The sequence below is a fragment of the Rhodnius prolixus genome, unplaced genomic scaffold, assembly GCF_049639745.1.
Source record: "Rhodnius prolixus isolate KJV_2025 unplaced genomic scaffold, Rpr scaffold_14, whole genome shotgun sequence".
In the NCBI taxonomy this organism is placed as follows: domain Eukaryota; kingdom Metazoa; phylum Arthropoda; class Insecta; order Hemiptera; family Reduviidae; genus Rhodnius; species Rhodnius prolixus.
The window spans coordinates 303,999-323,535 of record NW_027411594.1 but is presented as its reverse complement, the minus strand read 5'-3'; the positions used below and the strand labels follow the sequence as shown (position 1 = coordinate 323,535).

Genomic DNA, 19,537 nt, shown 5'->3' with positions numbered 1-19,537 from the left:
TTAAATTTAAGTTGAGTTTTTATCTTTAGTGTTTTTACCAGCAAAACTTTTAATTTTTAAGTGAAAAACTTAAGCGTTAAACTCAAATGTTAGTTGTTATTATGGGTGATAAGGATAGCCACCAGGGAAGCAATATCTTTTAGAAACACTAAATCTCAAAATGCATGAAATTTAGAGAGAGATATATAGTAGTATGTGTGGAATGTGTTCGCCTACCGTGTCGCCTACCTTCTTCTCCCACTGGAGTACGTACGGGACAGCATGGTCGGCAGGAAAATCAACTGGACAGTTGAAGACGACCGACTCTCCCAAGATGGCGGTGATGTGTACGGCATCCTGGGGCCCACTCCAGCCTCCTGGCCAAAATAAATCACTATTCAAACTGAATATCATTAATTATTATTACTATTTATAGAAAACGTTATATATTATTACACAGTAGGAAAATTAACCTTTTGATTAGAAGTAAGATGATGAGAAGCAGTTTAGAGTTTAGAGAAAAGAGTAGAATGCAATATACCGTGAGGTAAAGGGAAGGCGTTAAATTAGGCATCTTCAATGGTTGCGATACAAGAATGAATGCACAAAAGAAGTTTTGTGAAAGCAGAATTGCCAGGCGCACAAATATGAGGACGATCCAGAAGAAAATGAGGTTAAAGGAGTTTGAAAATGATTTGAGGCAGTATTAGCTATGAATACCTTATTCTTATATAATATTATACCTATATTCTATACCTATACAAAACTATATCTATACTCTCATACTAAATTTGCCATAGCCCGGATTATGTTGTACGATTAAAAATACAGTCTTACAAATTGTGAGAATCTAGTATGTAGACATTACTTTGTCATCTCATTGATGACTAAAAAATCAACTGGGTAGTCCTAATTGGGCTGTAATTAATTTAGTCATAAGAAATTTAAATAACTAAAATTTGCTAAAAAAACTTATATGAGTTGCTTACAATTGATAATCTCAAGTGAGTGATAAGAAATACATGGAGACGAACTGTCTACACCAGGGTTTTTGGTAGATCCTTCAAGGTGAATGCACTTGTAATCACTTAAATAAATATTCTAGTGAATTTAATATTTATAAAATCATTTTTCTTAGAGAAATTCTCAAATCTTCAATTATTTTGTAATACTGATGAGCTATGATCCTCCATAAGGAAAGCTAAAACATCTAACTGTTAGTTATCTTGACCTTAATCGCATCATTGTATGTCAGATGAATTGATATTATACCGGAACAATGGGACGCCCAGTTCCCAGAAGAAATTACTAGTTTCACTTTCCCATTATTGATTTCTGAAGGGACATTTAATAAATCTTGACTATATTATACGGAATTTTGAGTACACAATCAATACACCCTCGCTCATCTTAACATTACAATATAAACACAAAGACAGACCCAGATTGATAAATAAAAAGTGCATTAGTGACAGAAAATACTTCAAAACCATATTGTCAAGTTCTTAACAAGTTTACCCTTAACAAGGGTAAATAAGTTCGAAAATGTGAACAACTCAGTTCACCTTAGCTATGAGGTTAGCATACTGGACTCCCACGCGGAGGTCCCGGGTTCGAATCCAGCAGCTGACCCTTAGATTTTCTCTTCCTAGGAGCTTCTTACAGCTCACTGTCCGGTGATGGACAGTGTAGTCTGTAACGAGAGAACACTGTCCGGAGGCCGGCAGTGCACTGAAAAAAGCTCCGAGCGCTAATAACCTCAGCTGTTGATGCGCCAAAAAAAAAAAAAAAAAAAAAAAAAAAAAAAAAAAAAACTCAGTTCACCTTTTTTAAAAGCCTTAGTAAATAGATGTGATGTATGAAGAAATCTCCAAAATATGAGAATTTAGGTTTAAAAAGGTTGAGAGAATAAAATGAGAAATTTTTCGACTTAAGAAATATAAAAGTTATATTTGCTGATGTTAACTGAATGGATATTGTTTTATACGAAATGGAAACACTATGTGATCTGTTACTGAAGGAAAAACTTGTGTCAACAACCGTTTCAGCAAATAAAGGACAACATAACAACAAGACGATGGTCAACGTATGTACTTAACCTTATTCAACACGTAGTTATACAACTGGAGGAGGTTATATATCGATTTCTTTTACTGCAAAATATTATTATACTTCCGTTTTCTAATCGAGTATTCAATTTTTAAAATTTAAGTGGATATAGATGAAAATAATTGGAATTAATTAATTTTCCAAGAAAATATTACAAATGCATTAAACAATTTCTAAATAGAAACTCAATTAAAATTTTAAATCACTCATCGTGCATAATAGATTCTGGGGATCGTTCCTTCTAAAAGTTACCAAAGGAATTGTACTAATTTTATGTTTCTCATCTAGTTTTTCTTGGTTATGTTTCGAGAAATAAAGGGTTTTTAGTGTTAATGAAAGAGTCCCTTCCTCTCCAAGTATTTCATGGGGTATTTGGGCTATTTCTTTTGGAGCTCTGTATTACAGTGTCAAGGATAATGGTTGACATGTGAAAAAATCGCATCAAATACAGGACCTTAGAAGACAAATATATTATAAATCAACGATTCTACCCAGTGCTCATTCTTCTATTCATTAGAATTTGGTAAATGTAGACCTTTGACCGTACTGTACAACACAGAGGATCAAAAACTGTATCGGCTTGTTAACATTAATACTTCTGAATCAATCTACACCGCTGTTGCTCCGTTGAGCTGAAGTTATCTACAATGTTTTTAACGATTGATCTGAGATAAGAGAAGGAAATCCCAGAGTATTTAAACGTGCAAGTGATTGTCCATTGATTCATCTAGATTTGAGGCGATTTCCGATCTAGTTTGTAGTCCACAGGAAGATTGCTAGAGTTTGTTAAAAAAATACAAATACTAGCAATCTTGAAACTTCTTAAGCAGTGATATTTAATAATTAATAAAATAAAAAAAAAGGAAGCGATACTGACTATGAACGGAAGCTATGAAAAAGGCGACAATAGAAACGGCGGCTAGATGTTGGTGCACTCCTCGATGCATGCCCATCCCTCTCTTCCCATAGTCAATCTCCTGCCTCTCCCACCATCACTACCTGCAACAAGAATTAGTATTTTTATTAGAGGGCGCCAGTGACCAAATATCAAAATGAGAAAAGTTTGACAAATGGATGTAAAGAATTTCTGCTATATAAATTATAGAAAAGGAGAAGATTTTTGATTCGAACATTGTGTAAACATCATGAGTCTTAAATCATTCCTTGCCGAGTTGAGGGGAACTCGGTATCATTGTAATTCTTTAACTTCAGAAAGATTTAACTCAGTGTGGGATGTTGTGAAAGAAAAACACGTATCTAAATATAGATAGTGTACAGATAGAGCGTGTTTAGATTACATAGAAAGAATGTAGATTAGTTTTTTTGCAGGAAAAAGTCAAATAGCAACGGAGAAAGGTTCCAAAAATATCTCATACTAAAGTTTTACTAATAATTAAATTAAAGAAAGATCGAAACGTGGGGAATAATAAATAAGTCGAAAAGTCTTTTAGGTGAACAATTTCATTACCAAAAAAAAATGCTCCCGGTCATTTTAGTAATAACAGTTATTGTAACTCAATGTCTCCCCTCTGATCGATATAAACCCTGGCGATTATTTCCAGGGTTTATATCGATTCATATAAGTCGCTATTATTTCGCAAAAATAAAATAAAAGTTGATTCTTAAAAGCATTATGAAGAAAATATCAGAGGCAAATACTCAAACCTATTTGAATATCGCTTAGCAAACTTTAAGAATTGATATTGTGACTGTCTTTTGGGGAAATCTTGGCATTTTGGTGCCCAAAACACTTTCATAGTGCTTCCATACGTTGTTAAGCTTTTTTTGAGCTCTCCGTAGATCTCAAGACGGAAGATAGAATAGAAAAAGGGTTGAAAGAGATAGTGAGAATTCTCTTCGATGTCCCCTTTTGAATAGAGACGCCATTACATTACGACTATAACACATTTTAAGGCAGGTCTGTCAGTTTAAAAGAATCATTGATTAAGTCTATGAGATATTTAATTTTTAAAAAAATTAACCTGGACACTATAGGCATTTGATTTTGTTAAAAAAGAGAATAAAAACAAGATCAACTAACACCTGACAAATAGTCTGGAGCCGTGCAATGGTTAATGGTCCAACAGAGACGTTCAATCCCTCCAGCTTGAAACACGACCCTAACTATAACTATCCCATTATTTTACACCCTGTATTCAGCCATTAACAGCTTAATTTGCCCATTTGTCAACAAAATGTCAAACCTGAGAATGAATTGACTGGATTTAGAGGGGGGTTGTTCTCCTATAACCCACGTGAGTTGCCCACCTATCAAGACGAATGGGGGTGTTTCCCTTCAATGGAACCCTAATAGGGAGATTTGTGGTATTTGTCTCTTCCCTAAAAAAAATTTACATAATTTATGGAAGGATTTCTCCTCAACTTTGGCTTGACGCAGTAGATATCACATAATAAAAATGAAAATAATGTGCAGAAGTTTAAACGTGTTATTCATCTTGATGTAATCGAAGCATCCTCTGCCAACAAGGATGTATCATATGTATTTTTTCTTTGTACTTGTAAGATTGAGCTACCAATAAATTTGACAAATATATCATTTCCGAACAGATAGTGATCTTAGACAGCAGGTAGAACGTCACGCAGAAGAAATACGCGATTTGCGAACGAAATGGTCAAAGACAAGTGTATCATTATACTATCTTTTATAGCCGTTTGAGAGTCTAAGCGTGAATATGTCGATGACCCATGCAGTTTCTTGCTAATAAAACGCTGAGCTATTCAATCAGACACCTATTCGAAAAGGAATCAGGTCGCTGAGAACATGTTCTTGGTAGATAATGTGGGGCACAAGTGTGAACCTTAAAGTGGATAGAGCCGTGGATAGAGAAGTTTTATGTCGTGGAGGTATTACGGCCTGTTTAGGAGTAGATATGCAACAGGAAATAAGGGAGAATAAAAAGGATAAGATGGAATAAGCGCAGATACAAAAAAATAAGAAACTTACATCCCCAATCGCGGAGTGTAATGACAACAAGAAAATCAGTAGATGAACTAGCAAGAGGTGGTATCTCCGGGCAAGGCAAAAATCAGCGATTTGGGATAAATCATAAAAGCTTGACTCCAGTTCCTCGAACGATACCGTAGAGATGTAGGCGCGTTTTCCACACAAGCAAAATCACAGCAAGGAGTGAAGCATCATTATTACCTCGAACCCGCTAAGAAGGAACACGAATACATGCATCGAATAAGGTGACGCAAAATTTGAATAAATATTTGATATTGATTTGGTATATATGTATTCTGAATTTGTAGCCTAAAAACAGAGATAAAACACATTTAATAAATGATACTTCTAAATACTTGATTCACCACATACCATCATTACAGAGTGCTATAGATTGAAATGATAGTTAAAGCCTTGATAAATGTAGTAAAAGCAATGATTCTGGAAGCTTGAATCAATCTGTGGTTGAGCACAAAGTACATTGCTGAAACTGAGAAGAACGGACCTTAGTGGAAATAAATTCATTTTCTAGGCAAGAAGCAGTCAACCTCACAAATCTAGCCGGCAGGAATTAACTAGATTAAACCATTTCAGGAAAAGGAGTCCTGAAACAGGAGACTGAATCTAATATGTATTGGAAGAATGTTCTGATCTGGTTGATTGCAGACTAAAGTTTAATAATGAAACATCTCCAATTAGGGGAATGAACAAAGGCGACTTAAATATGTTAGGAACTGTTTCTGCGAAGATCAGGTAAAAACATTTTTACCTGAAATTATATATTTATGAAAGTTTTCCTTAAAGGCAAATTTGCGTGTGAGTAAAAAAACCTTTTAGATTGCAAGGATCGCCTTGAATCTGTTCAAATTCATGTAGATGAGCGCAAATGGTCACTAATTTTGATGGGGAAACTGTACACGAGATAAAAATCTCACCATCATAACAATGGGAGAAAGTAAGCATCAAAAGTTGTACTTAGTTTAGAATCCATACAGGTCCACCAATACTGCAATTTATCCAGGCTAACTCTCAATAAAATCTATAAAGAACGAGATTTCAATACAACTCTCTTAATGAAGAGTAGAAAACGTTGGAATAATAGATTCGAAAAGATATTCTACTTCGCAATTGCTAAAAAGATATTCATCAGTTAGTTGCTTAAGTAACATACGGCTAAGTAAATGTACCATCTGTGCCCGAATACGGTCGTCTCCCAGTTTTGACAAAATAGATTTTTCAGGAAGGAAGATTGCAGTTTACAGAAAGAAGTAAATAGAAATAAGAAAACTTAATTTTATTCCATCAAAAATATCTTAATTGAGTTTGAGTATAAAAATTCATTTGACTATATCTTGTTTAGACAGTCGTGTAGTGCGGGTTTTGCTTTGTAATCTAAATTATTTAACTAGTTAAGCGTGGAATTTAGTTTTAAAAAACCCCCTCACAGTGTGCGGAATTAAAATCAGACAATGACGTGTATACACGTCGAATGCAGGAGAGCAAAACAACCAAAAGTTTACAATAGTAGTAATAGTCACTGCAAGCGACTTTTTCGGCAATCTCTAGGGGCTTAAGATTATAGAGCATTCTGTGCTTTTTTCAAAATCTTGCACAGCTTCACTAGGCATTGCTCTACGTAACTAGGGACGCAAGAGCTTTTACAAGGAAGAAAAAAGCTTAGAATTCTCTGTGTATAATGAAATCATGATTCCTACTGAGGTCTGAACCTCGTATCTAAGGTAAAAACGGCGTTGCACAAGGGGTTGAGAGGGTTGTGTGCGTAATTCCCAATCTCTAATGCGGAGACCAAACATGTACCAACCACTTATCATTTGGCTGGCTCCCTACACCACCCTAAAATACTTGGCAGTTCTATTGGTAAGGTAAAGGAAACATCCCACCAAATAGTATTCTTATTGTATTTTTATTAAAATTTCGAGTTTATAAAGTTAATGGCAATTTTATATTTTTCACAACGAGTATACACGTCGAACGCACCGTAATAGAGATTTGGTTTTGACGTGTATACGAGGGTCGTTTGAAAAGTCCGTGCAAAAATAAAAACTACTTAATTTTTTGGGGGTAAACCTTTTTTATTTTTCAACATAGTCTCCTTTTAGGCTTATACACTTCGTCCAACGCTGCTCTAGTTTGTTGATCCCTTCCGAATAATAGGATTTGTCCAAGTCCGAAAAATAGCCATTCGTTTCTGCAATCACCTTCTCGTTCGAATAAAATCTTTTTCCCGCCAGCCATTTCTTCATATTGGGGAACAAATAGTAGTCCGAGGGAGCCAAGTCTGGAGAATAGGGGGGGGATGTGAAACGAGTTGGAACCCTATTTCCATTAATTTTGCGACCACAACTGCTGAGGTGTGAGCTGGTGCGTTGTCGTGATGGAAAAGGCCTTTTTTGTGGGCCAATCGTGGGCGTTTTTCTTGCAGCTCGGTTTTCAAACGGTCCAATAACGATGAATAATATGCACCTGTAATAGTTTTACTCTTTTCCAGATAGTCGATGAGGATTATTCCTTACGAATCCCAAAAGACAGTCGCCATAATCTTTCCGGCCGAAGGAACGGTCTTCGCCTTTTTTGGCGCAGATTCCCCCTTGGTAACCCATTGTTTAGATTGTTCTTTGGTCTCAGGAGTGTAGTGCTGTATCCATGTTTAATCCACAGTGACGAAACGACGCTTAAAGTCCTGCGGATTCTTCTGGAACAGCTGCAAACCGTCCTTGCAACACTTAACACGATTTCGTTTTTGGTCAAGCGTGAGCAATTGCGGCACCCATCTTGCGGATAGCTTTCTCATGTCCAAATGTTGATGCAAAATATTATGTACCCGTTCATTCGAGATGCCCACAGCACTAGCAATCTCACGCACCTTCACTCTTCTGTCATCCATCACCATATCATGGATTTTATCAATGATTTCTGGAGTAGTAACCTCAACAGGGCGTCCAGAACGTTCAGCGTCACTTGTGCCCATATGGCCACTCCGAAAATTTTGAAACCACTTATAAACTGTTCTAATCGAAGGTGCAGAGTCACCATAATGTTTATCAAGCTTCTCTTTAGTCTCCTGAGGCGTTTTGCCTTTCATAAAGTAGTGTTTAATCAACACACGAAATTCTTTTTCGTCCATTTTTTGCAAATCACTCGACTTCCTCGATTCAAACGAATGCCAAACACAAAGAAATAGACCGATCTGGCTGAAACTTGGTGTGTGTTCTTCCAAGAGATGCTACTAACTAAACATAACCTCGATACGCGCCAGTAGTGCTATCTCTCTGACTTTGCACGGACTTTTCAAACGACCCTCGTACACGTCAAACACGCTTAACTGGTTAATTAGAATAATTAAGAGTGCTTGTAGAAGAATCTTAATATACAGTAACAAATTTGAATATAAAGCCTAAAATAATGCCGAAACACTAATTTCTCTAACTTTAGATCTGTTTTTATTCGTAGTTGAAGAAATTCATAAAAAAAATGATTTAAAAAATAAAAGCTCAGAAAAGCGAAAAATCTATAATGTAAAGTGGTGTGAACTAGTAAAGTTAGCAACACAATGAACCGTATTCAGTTATACACTAAATCATACGAGAATCAGATAGGTTATACCTTCCATTACCAGACAGTGCCCAGAGTCTTCCAGGGATGGAACAATCAAAGAACAGCTGACTGAACTAGAAAGGAAAACTAGAATATTTTAATTTAGAATCCTTTAAATTAAAGGATTAATTCGAAATTTATAAATAACCATTTTAAAGTTTAATAGACCAATTAATTGCCCAGTAATGTTAATTTATTTTTTTTAGCTCTGACAGATTTATTTAAAGCAATAAACTTACTACATTTTATTGGGGTACAAATGCAAATTTATTGATTTGCTATTGACTATTTAATTATTCCGAGCTGAATTACTTTCCTGGCACAAACTGTAACGTTACAGCACAAAGAAAGGAACAAATAGGGATTTAAATTTGTAAACAGTATAACTGTATCTAAATAGTAGTTTATTGAGTTCAGTTAAGTCGTGAGAAAAAAAGTGATATCTTAAACACATGAGAAAATGAGAAAACCTAAAGAAAAGCGCCCTAATTTTATTACCAAGAATACGGTTTTAAAAAAAAAATAAGGCTTTATGTTTCTTATTAAGGGGCCATTTCATTGAATTCTACAGATTATTAGTGAGAATTAAGTACGTTAGACAAATCCCAAATTAGATAAAGAACGCTTGTACGGAAGTTAGAATCTCAATTTTCTGATATCGTCTACTCAAAAAGAAATCCATCTCTTTTCTCTGAACTTCTTATCAAAAAATCCCAGAATTTTTGTTTCTTATCAAAAAGCTTTACAATTTTAAAAGTTGTACCCACTGAAACCAGCCTAATTTTCCTTCCAAACAAATCAATAATCGATTAATTAAATAAAATAATTGAAACTTGCGTAAACTAATTATCAACACAGCTCTCTGTTATCTTTCAGGGTGTTTAAAATGAATGAATTGATAAGATTTATTGCCTCTCAGTAATTTTAAGACAATTCTTGGTTTCCATTGTGATGTTACAATTTTATCATTGAAGTTATATGGAAACGACAAACTGCTCAATGTAATAAAATTTAATGAGCTTTCATTTAAAATATGGTACGAGATAATGACAAGACAGAAATGAAATTATTCTTTAGATGTTTAGTACGTCATAAATCATTTCTCACGTAGGAAAGCTTTGATCTCATTACACCGAACTCTCTTAGCGGTCTTCCCAAAAAAAGCTGTGGAACTTTTGAATTCTGTATACAACGCGATAGTGCGAACATCCTAATTACCCGTCTAATACGTAGAAGTATTTCGTAGTTCGTTCTACCCCAAAACCTCTCCTTAACGTCATCAACACCCTTCGTCTTACCATCCCATTTGTTTATTACCAAGACCTAGGAAATTTTATTCGAGATTAACTTCCTTCCCATTCTCGAAAACTCTTAAAGTTATCCCAGATCATCAATTTGGATTTAGACGTCACCACGTTTTAATTCTACGTCATCTTGTTGCCTCCATTCTTGTGGAAAAAGAGTACTGCTTGGGGGGGCTATCCTCAATGTTCAGCGGGTCTTCCATAGAGTATGGCCCACTTGCCTAAGGAAATCTTACTTGTTCGACAGATACTTCTGAGTGCAAATAGATATCTTCTTTCTCACCACTTAAGCATACCGACGCCGGGGTTCCTATTCTATCCCTCTGATAACATTTTATTTATAAAATCTCTTTTACACTCCAATTAACCAAATCAATAACAACATATCCTTCTTTTATTATTAAAATTTTATATACACGAATAAAAAAAAAAAAATTATTTATAGAGTCCCCTGCTTGTATATTTAAAAATAAATTTTCTGCAAAATTTTCCTTAAATTAACGAAAGGAAAAACAAAAAAGAAAAAATATATGGTGAAGATTATTTTAATGGTTTCATTTTCATTTCACTAATTTTCCACGTCTTATCTTTTTATACCGCTAGCCATCTTGTTTTCTTCGTTATATTATTTTATATTCTATTTTACAAATCTGCATGATTGGGAGACGGAAATTTCAGAGAGGTTAGAGTCATGCAACATGCAAATATATAAACTGAAAGAAAGATGGCGATGGTTATATTATTATCTTTTTTCTTTCTTTTTTGTAATAATAATTAGGGTATTGCATCCGAAATATTTATTAGTTCGAAGTAATTAATTTGTCCAGTTCTTTGTTCTTTTACTTCCAGTTACCATCGTAAGAGCGTTTCCGTAAAGATTGTTGGTGGTGAGTTCTTATCGGAAACACAAGCTTCATGATAACCATTTGGTAAACAAATATGACTACTAGAAAACGCCTTTAGAGGTCAGTTTGGTTAAGTCAATAATCTTTTGGTAATAACGGTTCAATCGAAAAGGGTTAACTATGAAGAATCTTCTTTAATTTTTTCGAAAACTTTCTTCAAATATGTATCACGTAAAATACATAAATAAATTAAAATTATGTCGCAGAACAATAATTAACACCTGATGCCAATAAGAATGCTGAATTCCATATTGTGGAAACCGCAGACATCGGCAGAAATAAAGAAACAAATTTACCCGTTCACAGAGGAAAGCATATTGCTAAAAGGGAGTGAAACCTTGTACCTTTAAAAGTTTAGAACTGTTGAAATGGATTTCTGGTAAAAAGATGGTAAGATGCTCAATAGCTCGACGGATAAGAATAGGAAGGCTCATAGAAGTAGAATGACGGCATAATTTCGAATCTACGAAAGGGGCTTGTTAACATAGTACGGCTACTGATGGGTGATAAGTGATAACAGATGGCGCAAGAGATGTTTGAGATGGCAATCATTCTTCTAACAGAAAAAATGGTAGACTGGGGCAGCAATGTAATCCAAGAAGACTGCAGGGCAGTGACTGCCCGGGCAAAAAGAACTGAAACGTTAAGATCCACACAGGATACTTACTTAGAGACGTAAAGAAACAGTTTTTCAAGATAATCCATTTTAAGGGAATCTAGCGGAGAGACGCAAGATAAACACACCTCTGGAGTGTCACGTTTAAATGTACATTTTTTTGGGGGGGAATTAAATCTAAAAGATCAATAAATTAAAATAAAAGGTGGACCAAAAGTTATGGAGTTTTAGAGAAAATCAGCAAAATAGAAGTGCAACTGCACTAAACTTCTTTTCTGCAAAAAGATTCACGATTAGAGTTGCAGCAAGAGAAAAGTGTGCAAACAAGAATTCCTGTATTTTCACAGGGTACAAGTTTTATTTTAAGTTAACTCGGAATGTCAACATTCAAATAATTTTATTTGTTAACTTCCTCCAATTTTACAGCTATCAGGAAATTGAAGAGATCTTGTTCCAAACAGAAACTGACCGGAAATACATTGTTAAAGAATAAGTACGGCCAGAGAACTCTTTTTTTTTTGAAAATAATTTTAATCATCACCATTATTTTCAAAACACCAGGTGTTTTTTTGGCAAGGTTTACGAGTTGTGAAAAATGTGCGACACAGTTTTCTTTTGTTGACGTCATTGGCGAACAATTCTACACATTTTCCTCGTGCTTTAAGTTTTCTTCTAATTTTTAAGGTATTTTTTTTTTTTTTTTTAGCCATAAGTCTGTTTGTACGTATGTGAATATTAAATTGTATGTGCAATTTTGATTTTCCTGTCTTCCTACTTCTTACTTCGTTCTACGCGATTTCAGGGCCGGCTAAGAGTTACACCTTAAAAAGTCCCACGCTCGGAAACTTAACCATCCTAATTCAGGGTAGATAAAACAAAATCGTAACTAGTAGGAAGAAGCAAAATTTCATTTCTCCTTTCAAATCAAAACAGGAAACGATTTTAAAGATGAAATTTTTACAAAAGTAAGTTTCAATCGTAACTAAATTCAAAAAAAGAAAAGTATTTACAAATAAAATCATGAAAAGCTCAAAATTAATTGGTACTTCATTCATGAAACGACCATCGCTACCTAAAAGTAATTGTTCGGCTCTTACATTATAATTATTTTTCAAATTTTGACTAAAATATAATTGAATTCTATTATAACAATGTAATCTGTAAAAACCGGATATTATTCTTTAAAGGAAAACATATAAAACGCCTTAAAACGAATAAATAATGAATAAATACATTTAAAAAAAATTGAGATAATATTCAAAATATTCATTATTCACTAAAGAATAATTTCGTTCAATAAATACGAAAAAAAAAAAGTTATCCGTTTTATATATGTACCTACATTATGTTAACCATCAAAACAAATCAATAAAAATGTAATTTAATAAATGACAGTAATTGAAGAAGATTAAGGAGTGATAATGCCCACGTACAAGAAGTTTCAAAATCTTAAACTTACTTTATGAAAAGAATTTTTGCTTTAGGTATGCAAAAATAGAACCTAACCAACTAATTGAATGAAATTCACCGCCTTAATGGATTAATAATAAAGAAACATATGACCTAATCTAGGAGCAATCAGGATGGTAATTCGATAGAATGGGTTATAATTATCTTTCACAGGAAGTGATTATTTTGAAACTCTCGTTTAGACTTATGATTTAAAGAAATTTTTAGGTACTTTTCGAAAGTATTTATTCCCCATCCGAAAATTAAGAAAGGTCTTTTTAAAGAAAAAAATCATTTTTTCTGTTATTGGAAAGACTTAGTACTCGTATTAAGCTTGATATTATTGCTTTGGAAGGGCTTGATTTAGTTTATAGTACTGTTTAGGGTGGATAAGGTCAAATCTGAATATGACTTTGTGAGATAATGAATTTAAGGGCTGCATTATTTTTTTGGGGGGGAGCCAAATAGCGTTAATAAAGGAATTAGGGCACCTTATTTGAACTTAATAAATAATAGTTTTTTTTAAACTGTTACCTTCTGCCTTTGACTGGAGATGATCCCAGTTCCTTACGCCCCCGTGGTTGAAGAGAAGTGAGAGATGCCCAATCCGATATGTGCCCTCTTTTCTTTACTATTCTAAGAGAAAACTAGGATGGGTATGTATAAATAACAAAAAGGGGTTTGAAATGTAGTTGAATCTATTTCACACAGTCAGCATCATTTGTAGTAGATCTTTGATGAGCACATTTAATCACCATTTTCAATTTCGTTGTAGTCTTCTTAGCGATAGATAAAAATAAGTCTATAGTTTTAATGTTCAACTTGAACAACTAGATAAAAATAAGAAACAACACGATGTACAATTTACGTTAAGCACTCACTTCCATTGAACAGTCTCCATCATGTAAAAACCAAACTTAACCAACAAAAAAATAAAAAAAAACAAAATATTTCTATTTCTTAGTTTGATAATGAACGTAAAGTCGAACAGGGGATAGCAGACAGTGAAGATTACAAGAAGGACACAGCGATGGTTACGACACGGGGTCCGGGGTTCTGTCCAGGTTAGAGATAGGGCGTAGCGGGCCGCGAGGAAAGCTATATATATTTATACGCATGCTCACTAGAGGCGGCTACTTCACCCCTCCGATCGTCTGTTTATATATTGATCAGTGGGGGCCATGCTCTTTCTGCAAGCTCTCTGTCACACTAACCCCATCTATATCGCTTCACTTGGAAACACACTTTTCCGCGCCAAAAATTAAAATAAAAATAAAACAAAAAATTTGATGATTGGTCAAATCTTACGGTAACATTGGGTTTCAATAAGAGGTTCCTTGTGTCACTTAGCGGATGAGAATTACTCAATCTGCAGTGCCACTTAACTGAATGGCAATTGCGTAGGGTGTAATTTTCATCTGCGGTACCATGGGTAGATAAAACCGTGGGTAGTGCAAGATATTACATTGGAATAGCCCAAGTGTTGCAACTAAAAGATGCAGTTTTTTTTTTGTTTTTTTTTAGGTGACATAGTTGACACCCGAGAGAAACTGCAAAGATCAAAAGGAGACGCTGAGAAGAAACACTCTAAATAATGTTGTACATGGTTATTAGGATATTTTTTAAAAAAAAATTAAACCAAACTTTACTGGCTCTCTATATGGGTCAGATACCTGGAGAAGTTCATGGGGAAAAAACTCAACCCGAAGAGAAAAAAAAGAGGCAGCGGAGTTGGATTTACTTTGGTAGATGGTGCATTACTCTCTTGTGTTCTGCAGCCTCCAAAAATGAAGATATTAGAACAGGATTGAGTTTGCACTCTCCGCTTGGACAGATGATTTGGGCAACGTTATAATGAGCGAAGAAAATAATTGTGGCGAAGACTGCATTCTATGAAGGATATTGGAATTCATCCCTAGAGACTACAGGATAGTGGGCCTCCCTAGAACCCAATGGAAACATCGCGTTTTATGTAATTTTTATCATTGTTATTTATTACATTTTTTTGTATTATATTTTATTTTTAATATATTCTCACAACTGCAGTAAATTTCTGCAACGAGTGAAGCTGATACAACGTGATACATACATACAAATTCGTTGGTAGCATCATCACCCAATGGTGAAACTCCTAAAGAAAAGCATTCCTCCACTATAACGTGTTCGCCTCTATTAAGATCACATGGCCACCAGAGTTTCAACCTTCTTGGAGGAATTTCTAGCAATTCAAGCAGTACGTTGGAAAACTAGATGATTAGGATGTGAGGAAACTGAGGCGTAGCAGGATCTTGCAGCTTCAGAAACACAGGGAACAAGGAGATCTCGTTGCAAGGTAGAGTTAGAAACAAAGTAAGAAGCATTAGCGATTCGGGACGATGTTTTTGATTGGAAGGATTGGTTTCTATAGATACTGGAAGCTTTGGCTGAATCCCAAAGTGCCATTCCGCAAGTCCAGGCAGGTTTGAGTATCACGGGTAGATAAGTCGTTTATTATTTTGTGAAAGTTTAGATTGTCGAGAAGTCTAGAGAGAAGTTTGAATCGTTTGTTTAAGTCTAGTACGTGGATTTACAGGTTGGGCGATTATACATGAAGTGTCCTAGGTACTTAATAGAATCGTTTGTGGGAAAAGAAATTGGTTTAGATAAACGGGTGGAAGGATAGTTCGCCTCAGGAAAAAGATCGTTACTTAAGTAGTAAAGTAAAGTAATCGCCCATTTTTTTCAGGCGGGGCTTAACGTCCAACTACCAAATTAGGTGTCGTGAACGGAGGCGACTAGCAAACATACTTTACTGTAAATATCTTTTATTAACCATAAAAATAAAATCCAAGGCCTAAGACCGGGAATCGAACCCAGTACCACAATACATATTAGCTTTGCAGGTCTCGCCTCTAACCGCTCGGCTACCGTGGCGCCCACATTGTTACTTAATTTAAACCAATTTGTAGAAGATTCGATGACATGAGTATTTAGGCGGAATAGACCATCTTGCCTAATCTTATTGATGGCGAAAAAGCCATTTAAAGTAAGGTTGCAACCGCACAAAACATGTGATCGGTATTTAAACGTAAAGCCCACCTGACTGAAATAATAGGCATTATTTTACTATTTAATATTATGTGAACGGCTAAACTCTGTTCTGAAGTGGCACTTCAGATGTGGATGCTTGAAGCTTTGTGGTTTTCTAAGAAAAACTCCGTGAAACTTAACTAGGATAATGATTTCCGTAAAACGAAAATCTCGCTTTGATGCAGTAACATTTCTAGTAGTCGAAATTGTAGCCAGAACTTTCAGTATTTGAAGCGTTAATGTTATTAAAATGAAGTTCCATATTTGAATTATGAAAAACCGACTCCCATACACACAGACAATTCGCTAATTTTTTTTATTTTAGCGTTTAGTAAACCTCAAAAACCTCAAAAAAAAAGAAAAATTATATGGACAATGAGGGTTAGATTGGCCGTGAGGAACAGGTGGTACAGGTGGGTATTGGTGAAGAAAAGATAAATAAAACGAACAATGATCTATTTACGTGTGTCGCAGTAGCAGAACTGCTCGAGCGTGCAGCCGGCAATCTTTCTCGCCCATAAATTTCCAGCCTCATACCCCCGCCCGTTCTGCAGATACTACGATATTCCTCTACCGTACATATCATTTCACTCAGATATTTTAATCGTTTGCAATGGTATGCCAGTACCAATCATGGTCTATATATATATCTCTCTCTCTCTCTTGTTTAAAAATTTATTCGATAATACAAACTACAATAAATATTGTCAGAAATATTTTATCGATAAATAAATTAAGTAAAATATTTTATTAATGGAATTTATTTAATTTATTAGATTTTTTGGCGGGAGGGTTTTGTTTGAGACACTTTATTTTTGTCAGAATCCGGAAAAAAAGAGTCCTAATTTTGCAAATAAAATATACAAAATGACAAAATGTACATTATAATAACAATTTTCAGATTTACTAAATTTTTAGTTGGTTTTTCTTCTTTTAAAAGAAAATTTCTTTTACCATTATTCCTAAATATATTTTTCTTTTTTTCCCCGCTTGTGATGTTAGCCTGAATGTGACAGGGTGTTTTTGTCAGCAATTTCACATGAAACGGCTGAAAAAAAAAATATATATATATTTACTAAGGACAAAAGAAAATCATGCATTTTCTACCCCAAAGTGTTTTTCTCTTTGCATGTAAATATAAAATGGCAGGTTTTCCTACAAAAACAATAACAAGATTCAAAGTTTGGTGTTTTCTTTTCTTTTTTTGGTACTGAAAAGACTGCATTCTCTTGGAGAAGATAAGAATGTTACTTCTCGGGGAGGAAAAGCCAAGGCCTGAGAGCTTTACCCAAGAGTCGCTTTCCAGCATTAAGAGTCTGTCTCAAAAAGACAGGTTTGGAGGGTGAGCTTTAAAGTGAGGGGAGCCACAATAGATCCAAAGGGGTCGCAGTGGCGTAGGCCTTGAAGCCGCCCTCGTCTAATCTAATCTAATCTTGGAGAAGATAAAGAAGAAACTGCTACTATGGAGAAAGGCAAGGTAGCTTCTAGTTTCGGACCAGTCTTGTGGGTCAGCTCTTTGAGCTGTTGTCAGTCCCAAAATCAGGGTTATGGTTCGTCTATGGTTGTTGTTAATGAGAGCTCTGTAAGTTCTCTTCAATACCACTCTAGGAATTTTGTGGTTTAAGAAGACAAAGTGGGGTTCCTTGCTCCAATCCTTTCAGTTAAGAGTTGGTGCAAAGGGAGAGGAAGAAACAGCCGCGCCTTCTATCTTATAATGGATTGTTTAAAATGGTGTAAGGAGGCTAGTTTTAGGATCTTTGACGATGGATGAGTTTAGGCTGTTTCCTCCACCTCAAACTTTGCTGCACGATTTGTACGGTATTCTGTGCATCTTGGTGTTTTTTTTTGTTTTTTTTTTTAAGCTATTTGGGGTTCAGTGAGGTTTTGGTTTGCATGAGTTTTTCTCTCTCTATTGGTGAACAATAATAATTTATACATGCCCTTCTAGGCGCCACGATAGCCGAGTGGTTAAAGGCGAGACCAGCGAAGCTAACATGTATTGTTGGTTAGTGGGTTCGATTCTCGGTCTAGACCTTGGATTTTATTTAATATTTAATATGAGAAATATGACTAGAGTTTGCTAGTCTCGGCTCCGTCTACAACACCTAATTCGGTAGTTGGACGTTAAGCCCCGCCTGGAAAAAATAGGCAATTACTTTACTTTACTGGTCCTTCATTTAAATTTGACATAATATTTCTCTTAGGTCATTTTGAATTCTAGAAATTAATTAATGATACAGTTTTAACTAAATTCATCCTTTCCTAAGAAGTTATTTCTTGTATAAAGTAAATATGGCCGAAAAAGGGATGGGAAGAGATGCGTAATAAATAGGACTCAATAATATAGCGAGGAAAGCTACAGTCCACATCAAAGAAGAATTTAGAATTGGATTTTACCTTTGTAGACCCATTTCTAGTATAATGCCCTTCTCTAAAGTAGGAATACTACCTTACCTTACTATAGTACTACCTCAAACCTTGCTATACTCTGATCTTTATATATAAATGTGTTTCTCATACATACATACAATCAGGCCATCAGAACACAATCTAATTCAAGATCTTTTGAACTTTGACCATCAAAAGAAATTATATCTTCTTTTTTGTTTTTTACTCTATAATGCACAGAAAAAAAAAAAAGATATAAAAGAAAAACTAAATTAAGCGGGGGCGAAGCAATAAATCATGGACCCCTTTATTTCATTGAACAATGTCCCATTTTTCTTTTTTCATTTATGTTTTTCCCAAATATTTATAAAAGCTTGTTCCATTCATCTTTTAGATTTTAATAAATAACTTTACTCGTTCGTACTTTTTTTTTACAAAAATAGTAGGATCTAGTTAATAAAGAAAAAAAGTCTGTACTTTTAAAACATTTTTTTTTAAAAAAAAAAAAAGAGGAAAACATATTTTCATTTACTTTTACCTACTTTTCCCTGATTTTCATCACCTGCATTCCAAATTTATTTCTGCCAAACATGCAAGGTCATTTTACTCAAGTTAATTACATGCAATGAATTTTCATTTTAAAAAACATATCGTTTTATATCTCAAGAAAAACTTCTATTTCTTTTTAATTGTACTTATTTCAGTATTATATTATTTTGAAATTTAATTCAATTGTGTTAAGAGTAATTTTAACTTATGTAAATTTTATAGTTTGAATTTATTATTATTTTCTTTTTAGTGGTTTTCACGGATGTGAGAGTGCACTTGTTTAGTATAATTCAAATACGGAAATCCTGAAAAAGCTCCAAAATTGGTATGCCGTTAAAGTTTTCGTCATAATCATTTAACTGGCGTAATATCCTATTGCATATAAGTACGAGTATATACGTACGTATTTTGATAAAATGACTCTTTTGATACTTTTTTCGGCTTCATGTACTGATTTAGATCTATAATTTTGATTTTGGAACAGTTTTTGTAGATTATAATCTATTGTCATTACACTTCTAGGTCGAACGCCATGGAGGAACAAAATTGCAACTTTTCCAAAAGCTATTTCTCAGTTTTCCACGATTAT

The 19,537-nt window shown here is 34.6% G+C and overlaps 1 protein-coding gene across 15 annotated transcripts in view; it reads right to left on the bottom strand.

Moving 5' to 3' along the window:
• Positions 1 to 19,537, bottom strand: part of tutl (immunoglobulin superfamily member turtle) — a 313,141-nt gene that overhangs the window by 44,143 nt on the left and 249,461 nt on the right. For 10 of the 15 annotated variants that reach the window (XR_012456904.1, XM_074123055.1, XM_074123056.1 and 7 more), the window contains exons 4-5: positions 2,966 to 3,087; positions 217 to 356 (exon numbers count right to left, since the gene is read on the bottom strand). Coding sequence is in view for 14 of the 15 variants with exons in the window: in XM_074123055.1 (XP_073979156.1) it covers positions 217 to 356; positions 2,966 to 3,041 (216 nt within the window). In the remaining variant the exon portion in view is untranslated. Of the gene's footprint in view, positions 1 to 216; positions 357 to 2,965; positions 3,088 to 13,476; positions 14,028 to 19,537 lie in introns of those variants that run through there. The other 5 variants (XM_074123046.1, XM_074123048.1, XM_074123049.1 and 2 more) reach the window with 5 other exon arrangements.